This window comes from Gadus morhua, chromosome 4, assembly GCF_902167405.1.
Source record: "Gadus morhua chromosome 4, gadMor3.0, whole genome shotgun sequence".
Classification (NCBI taxonomy): Eukaryota; Metazoa; Chordata; class Actinopteri; order Gadiformes; family Gadidae; genus Gadus; species Gadus morhua.
In genome coordinates this window covers 35,400,437-35,407,936 of record NC_044051.1, presented here as the reverse complement: position 1 = coordinate 35,407,936, position 7,500 = coordinate 35,400,437, and the positions used below count along the sequence as shown (strand labels likewise).

The 7,500-nt window shown below is 46.8% G+C and overlaps 1 protein-coding gene across 5 annotated transcripts in view; it reads right to left on the bottom strand.

Annotated features, from left to right (window-relative positions):
• The window catches only part of LOC115542268 (probable phospholipid-transporting ATPase IH), a 51,296-nt gene that overhangs the window by 20,790 nt on the left and 23,006 nt on the right, over nt 1–7,500 (bottom strand). For all 5 annotated transcript variants that reach the window (XM_030354495.1, XM_030354496.1, XM_030354499.1 and 2 more), the window contains exons 6-14: nt 6,372–6,500; nt 5,443–5,546; nt 5,136–5,183; nt 4,542–4,606; nt 4,174–4,255; nt 2,369–2,519; nt 1,618–1,815; nt 654–767; nt 1–45 (exon numbers count right to left, since the gene is read on the bottom strand). The exon at nt 1–45 is cut by the window's left edge and continues 15 nt beyond it. In XM_030354495.1, the coding sequence (XP_030210355.1) occupies nt 1–45; nt 654–767; nt 1,618–1,815; nt 2,369–2,519; nt 4,174–4,255; nt 4,542–4,606; nt 5,136–5,183; nt 5,443–5,546; nt 6,372–6,500 (936 nt within the window). The remainder of the gene's footprint in view (nt 46–653; nt 768–1,617; nt 1,816–2,368; nt 2,520–4,173; nt 4,256–4,541; nt 4,607–5,135; nt 5,184–5,442; nt 5,547–6,371; nt 6,501–7,500) is intronic.

The window sequence follows — 7,500 nt, the reverse complement described above, 5'->3', positions numbered from 1 at the left end:
TGGGGAGGAGTCGATCATGTCCATAGTGTCTGACCCTGGCATCACCTGACAGGTGAACATCACAATCGATACATTGGTCAATCGATCGATTCAATTAGAAACTCTGTGAACCAATTTGAAGGTCCGTTCAAACATTTAACCTGCAGATTCGTCAACAAGATGTCGTATCGAGCTCCATTTACTCTACATTTATGCCTGTATACTGTTATATATCCTACCTTTATGTATTATATATTTGATTATACATTCCATTAACTATCGCTGCATTTCCATTAAATGACCCTTCTTATTGAGTCCATTAATCGATCACCCCTTCACAAACCCACCTATCATCAATCCATCCATCGCTCCCTCCCTCCCCTCTCCTTCTCTCCTCCCTCCCTCCCCTCTCCCTCCCTCCCTCCCCTCTCCTTCCCCCTCCCTCCCCTCTCCTTTTCTCCTCCCTCCCTCCCCTCTCCCTCCCTCCCTCCCTCCCCTTCCCCCTCCCTCCCCTCTCCTTCTCTCCTCCCTGTCTCATCCTCCCTCCTCTCTCCCTCCCCCGTCCCTCCCCTCTCCTTCTCTCCTCCCTCCCTCCCTCCCTCCCTCCCTCCCTCCCTCCCTCTCTCCCTCTCCCTCCTCCCCCCCTCCCTCCCCCACCACCCCCGTGTGTCCACCTGTCCGTTGCAGATGGCCTGGGGTACATAGACGTGTCCGTCCACGCAGCACTCGATGAACTCCATGTTGTTCTCCGTCAGCGTGCCCGTCTTGTCCGTGAACACGTACTCCACCTGCAGACCCACGCACAGGGTGAGAGGCTTTTACTTTGTGAACCGGGAAGTTCATAGGAAGTGTGGGGTTGTCAAGAGGTGTAAGGTCACTAATGGTTTTGTTCACAATCTCAACTAACTAATGGTGAGCCTGCGATGCTGTTTTCTTGGACTATGGAGTGGTTAACTTAAGACTTACTTTACTACTTAAACATTCAGTAGTAAATGACGTGTTTGTGTGTGTGTGTGTGTGTGTGTGTGTGTGTGCGTTTGCTGTGTGCGTGTGTGTGTGTGTGTGTGTGTGCGTGTGTGTGTGTGTGTGTGTGTGTGAGTGAGTGCGCGAGTGAGTGAGTGCCTGGGTTACTGAGTGATGAATTTGAGTTCCTTAAGATGTATGGGGTGACAACGTGACATGGTTCGTCGTCTAGAAGTGGAGCGATAGCTAAATGGCTTATTATAGAATATTATGATATATTATGTTATATAAAATATTATATCAACAAAATATCTCATATTTTGAACAAATAATTCATTCAAAACTAAAAAAGATAATCTTTTTTTTTCTTTCCTATTTTCCTTTCGAATCTATATACAAATACATACATTAGAACCTGTAAGCTAAAATTTACTGTGACATAAATGGTATATGACTAAGTGGAGAATACATGTCAATATAAAAAAAGCTAAATATATATTAATAACATCATTACACTCTGAAAGCAATAAACTAGAGACGGTAAGTCTGTAGATGGTCAGTTTAGACAACGGCTTCATCTTTCCGTCCAATAACGACCCTACATACATCCGTTCCAACTCCCCCGACCCCACCCCCACCCCGCGAAACACCTGCCCCCCCCGTTGCGGTACCCACCTGGCCCAGCTCCTCGTTGAGGTCGGAGGTGTTGACGACGGCGCTCTCGCCCAGCTCCTTGTCGTACATGTCGTCGTCCCACATGATGAAGTAGGAGCCCAGGAACTTCTGCATCTCCACCGTGACGTACATGGAGACGGGGATGATGTAGTTGAAGAGCACCATGTACGCCAGGAAGTCCGTGAACGCACGGATCACCTGGAGGGGGGGGGGGAGAGGGGAGAGGAGGTGAGAGTCGTAGTATGGGGAGGGGGGGGGGGGGGGAGGAGAAGAGGGAGAGGAGAGGAGGTGAGGAGGCAGTACATTTAGGCGTGGTGGGGTGAGTGGAGGAGAGGAGAGGAGATTGAGTGCAGGGGGAGGAGGAGAGCGAGGGGAGAGGAGAGGAGGTAAGGGGCGTTTGGGTGAAGGCGTAGTGAGGTGAGGGGGGGAGGGGAGGGGATGGGAGAAGGGGGAGGAGCAGGAGGGGAGGTGAGTGGAGGGGAGGAGATGTGAGGGGAGAGCAGGTGAGGGGAGGACACAAAGAAGGTGAGAGGTCAGGGGAGGAGAGACAGGGCACCGAGATGAAGGAGCGAGTCGAGGTCAGTAGCAGGAAAAGGAGAAGAAAGGACGGAAAACAGGAACAGTAAGAAGAAATAACATAACAGAAAAGCAGTAGCAGTAGCAGCGGTAGCAGTAGCAGCAGTAGCAGTAGCAGCAGTAGCAGTAGCAGCAGTTGCGGTGGTAGCATTGGCCCTAGCGACAGCAGACTCACTATGTGCCTCTCTTTCTCGGCGTCGGTGCGGTTGTTGTACCAGGGCTCGTCCTGGTTGGGGTCGGCCTGCCAGACGTACTTCAGCACCGTGTTGATGAAGGCCTTGCCGATGAGGATGCACAGGTACACCACCAGGTAGGCGTTCATTGACCTGCAGGGGGCGATGGAGGACAGAGAGGTCGGAGACCTTCCTTTAGGATGTTGACTTATTCTGGATTCTGGATGATTAAATCCTCCGGCCACTTAAAGGGACACTGTGTAATATTTTAAGTCATTTATTACCTCAAATCAACGTATTCATTCATAAATAAGTCCTCATTGGTGTAAAATTATCTCTGCCGAAAATCTCACTTATCCTCCTGAGCGAAGAATAATTAATATGTAGTTACATAGGACGGGTAAGCTTCATGGAGGCTTCCATGTTCTTCCGGCCTATGAACTGCCGAGAGGGACAAAAAGCACTACGTGGTACAGGAAATGCAAACGCGTTTTCACTCTGAGCCAGCGTGAATGATGACTGAAATAATTCACTATCTTGCTCGAGGAGTAATTACTCATACATCATTAGCTTACACTAATGATTCAATGCAGTTTGAAATTTGTTTGAAATAACGAACCTCATCATCACTCGAATGACTCGATGAGGTCGTATTGGATGTCATGACACAGCTTCTTGGCACATACCGCCCACCGTAGATTTTTGAACAAGCGAGCACTATTAGTTTGAATGCAATATACAATTGATGGGAGTAATTTTTACACAGTGTCCCTTTAAGATACACGTTCATATAATCTTTATCTTTTTGAGACTTGATCAACTTTAAAGGTGCTGTGGGTTACATTTAAAGGTCCAGTGTGTGAAAATGAAGGTGGCCAATGGCCACTCTCTCTCTCTCAGCCCTCCCTTCCCAACGACTATGTCGGCCAGTACTGGCTTGCAAGGTGCCAGTAGGTACTTCAAATCTGTACATTAACGATGTAAATGTAAACGTATAGGTCGTAGTATACAAGTAACAGCATTTTTACATTGAACTGTTTGGTCCAACGTCGATAAACGTATTACAAATCACAGAGCTGATGTAATTTTTGACAAAGTAAGCCTGTAAACAAATGCCAGACTTCTCAATGGTGAAGAAACATAGTAAGGGAGGGGGGAGAGAGTAAGGGGAACACTTTACGTCAGTATCTTTCCATGCTTGAAAGGAGAATTCTTACACACAGTATTTAACAAAGGGCAATGGACAAATGCTATAAATCAAATGGTATCATTTAGTACACAGTGTATTAAAGCGCCATTTGACTTAATACATCTATCAATATTCGTATTCCACCTTCATATCTAAATGAAGGTGGAATACTATAGACAGGCATATAGTTTTAGTTGTCCATCCATTGGAACATAATTGAAATCTCCAAGCATTTATTTAGTTATGGAGGGAAAATGTCTCGGGCAAGAACCTCGTTTCAGTTATTTTAACACAGAAGTCCTTCTTCTGAATTGCGAGTGAAGGTAACAACAGCAGAAGAAGAAGGACATGTCAGAGAGCGGGAGGATGTAAACAGTGGGATGGACCGGTAACTGAATGAAGGGGTGGCGGGGGGGGGGGGGGGGGGGTGGGGGGGTGGGATGAGGCCGAACAGATGAGTGGCGGGAGGCTGGGGCTCTGACAGAAACACGAACCCTCCGATACAGAAAGACGTGGGTCGATTTAAACCAGATTGTGTCTCGCCGTGTAAATGTGGCAAATCCAGTTAGAGAGAGACAGTGAGAGAGACAGAGAGAGAGAGAGACAGTAAAGGCTCACTTTTCTACAGCCGAGCGTTTCTGAGTCTTTGTCTGGTAGTTGAGGGCCATCTTGGTCTCCATGCCCGTGTAGATTGCCACCGCTAACGAAAGGAAGAAGAAATAAAGAAAGAATGGTTGGAGAGAACGTAAACAACAAGATTTTCACGGGCTAGATAAAATTTCCTCTGCGTGGGTATTCAGTTCAGTTCAGCTCAGTTTATTAAAACATAGACAGGCGTATAGTTTTAGTTGTCCACCCATTGGTACATAATTGAAATCTCCAAGAATCAATCTCCCTTCTCGCTCCCTTCTGATGGACATGCTAGCCCTGTAGCTAGCATGTGTAAATAGTGCGCTGGATAACCAGTGTATCCAGCCCGACCTCACCATAGATGTACGCTGTGTTTTTCAGAGTCGCTCCTCGCAGCAGCAGGTTTTCGGATCCCAGAGGCCTGGGTGAGAGTGGGGTTACATTCAAGTTCATTCATCAGGGACATTATTGCGGTTGCATCCGCAGGATTGTAAGCACACGAATAGACTTAAAAGCGCAAATATTTAATGTGATTTTGCAACACGCTTTCTGAATGAAAAATAAATGATTAATACATAACGTTTGTTGTGTTTGTTGAACATGATGCGAGCAACAAGCTGCTCACAAGAGCAGCTAGCAAATATAAAAAAGTGATTTGTATTCCTGCCTGCCAATGTGCCTTTTTGACCTTGTTGATTCTTGATAATAATACCTTTTTATTTTAAAGCGCTTTCCTAGATACTTAAATGCGGTTTACAACAAGACAAAATACAGGAATAAAAAACACTCAAATGATTAATAAAATGTTAAAATTTTTCACGAGTTCACTTCTAAATCGTGTACCCATCTATAAAGCAACACGACCTCCGTGATGAGGTCATTTCCTGTCTGCCCTGAGGTAAAGAACCACTGAGGAACAAACAGGAACGCTTGGATTCTAGTGGTTATACCTGGCGACCGGTTCGTTGTCCATGTAGATGTTAACCCGGCCCACGAACCTGCAAAGAGCGGGAAGCAAATGTAGAAGGACGAGTGAAGAACAAGAGGAAGGTTTAACGAGAATGACACAACAGCAAAAAGGCTTTTTAGACGTTGTGGAGAAATAAGGTGGGTATGTTGAAATGAGCAGTTGGCTCGCTGGGTGAAGGTGTTGCATGTGTGTGTCTGTGTGTGTATACAAACTAGGTGTGCGTGTATGTGTGTGTGACACACACACGTACTCACTCACACACACACAGACACAGGGGTTGTACTGACTTGTAGAGGTCAGGCTGTGGTTGTTCACATTCTATGGTGGCCTTGATTGAGTCAACTTCTTCTTCTGTGGTGTAGGCCTTAGTGTCCTGCACTGCATAGTACGTCTAGAGAGAGAGAGAGAGAGAGAGAGAGAGAGAGACACTTAGACATGCATGTTTTAGGGCACTATATATTTTCAACAATATATAGTGTCATTTACTGTCAACAATGTTACGGAGATGGTAAAGACCAGTCGGTCTGTGACCTAGTCCCAGGACATAGTTTGATTAACCCTAACCAAACCAGTACCACATGATCTAATCATTAGATAAGGCCATATTATTAGATTCTAATAATATAGCCTTATTTTATAGTGCAACATTTGTATTATATAGCATTTTTTAATGATTGTATTGCAATCTATTTTGTGTTATTATTATTTTCTAGCATGTATGGTATCTTATTTTACTATATCTTAGAATTAAGATGTTGTATCTTAATGTACATGGACGTTTCCCATGCTGATAAAGCCCTTTGAATCAGAAAGAGAGATAGAGAGAGAGAGAGAGAGAGAGAGAGAGAGAGAGAGAGAGAGAGAGAAAGAGAAAGAGAAAGAGAAAGAGGGAGAGGGAGGGAGAGGGAGAGAGAGAGAGAGAGAGAGAGAGAGAGAGAGAGAGAGAGAGAGAGAGAGAGAGAGAGAGAAAGAGAAAGAGAAAGAGAGAGGGAGAGGGAGAGGGAGAGGGAGAGAGAGAGAGAGAGAGAGAGAAGGAGACATAGACAGAGATGGACGGATGTTTTCCGCTACAAGGGAAAGAGGAGAGCAGACGGACAACGTTCCACGGCCCGCCTCACCGTCGTCAGCACCGTGACCATCGGTGAGTTGAGCGAGACGCGTCCCCATAAAGAAAGAGTGTGTGTGAGGTCCTGGTGGTGTCCCACTGGGTGCTCACCTTGTGGCTGCTCTCTCCGTCCAGACTGGCCGTGGTGACGAAGCAGGTGCCGTCGTCCCGGGACGACGAGAGCAGGATGAGGTCGCACGGGAAGGTCTCGTTCTCCTTGATGAGCATCACGTCCCCCACCTGAGGCCAGGGAAGAACGAAACAAAGGGGCGTGAGGGGGACATGCTACGTCTGGGAGCTACATCCCCCCCCCCCCACCCCCACCCCCGGCACAACGACGGCGTGCTACGTCCTCGGGCCACCAACAGCTACGTCATTCTCCCGGGATGTATAAGGTACACCTTATCTTAGATCAATTATGGCACCCTTTGCACTCATGGAAGGAGGGGTCCCCAGTTCTGCGTTCCTTCCCAAGATGCCTTCCTTGCTATTCAAGGGAGTTGTTCTTGCCCTCTGGGGGGCTAGGGTCAGAGAGGGGGGGGGGGGGGGGGGGGGGGGATTATAGATATATGGCCGGTTAAGCCCTTTGAAAATGTACCGCTGATTTAGGACTATATAAATTCAATTGAATTGAATTATCGCTGGTGTTGTCGTACATTGCCACTCGAGATAGATTAGTCATTGTCAGTCATATATAAGTCAGTCATTCAATCTTTCTTGCTTCCTTGCGTTCTTGCGTCTCTAGGTTAGGAGTTTGGGGAGTTGGCCGTGGTTTCAACTTTAATGTAAACATTTTGTTTACCTGAGTGCACTCACTCCTCCTAGGGCAAGACTTGTTCGCCAATGCCGCTAAAAGCGATCCTTCGTCGTCCCAAAGTGACTGTTTCACCTCCACGTCGTTTCAGTACGGTTCAGTTTACATTCTGCTGCTCTTGTTTGGATTGGGTTGAACTGGTTTGTTATCCTTGGAAAAGGATGTGTTTACCGTAGCTCGCTTTGTATCTGTTGTTCGGAACTGTTCGACATTTATCCTCCATGTGTGAAAGCGCTAACCCTTAGCCACCTGAACCAGCTTATGGGCTAGGTCTCTCTGGGTTACCTTAGACTCCCTTAAGAGCAGGGTGTCTCGTGTCTGCTAAGCTAGAGCTCTAGGAGAGAGGACTGTGCACTGGCAACATGTCAACGATGGGACAAACAGGAAACTGCTCAATCAGGAGTAGCATAAGGCCTTACAGAAAAT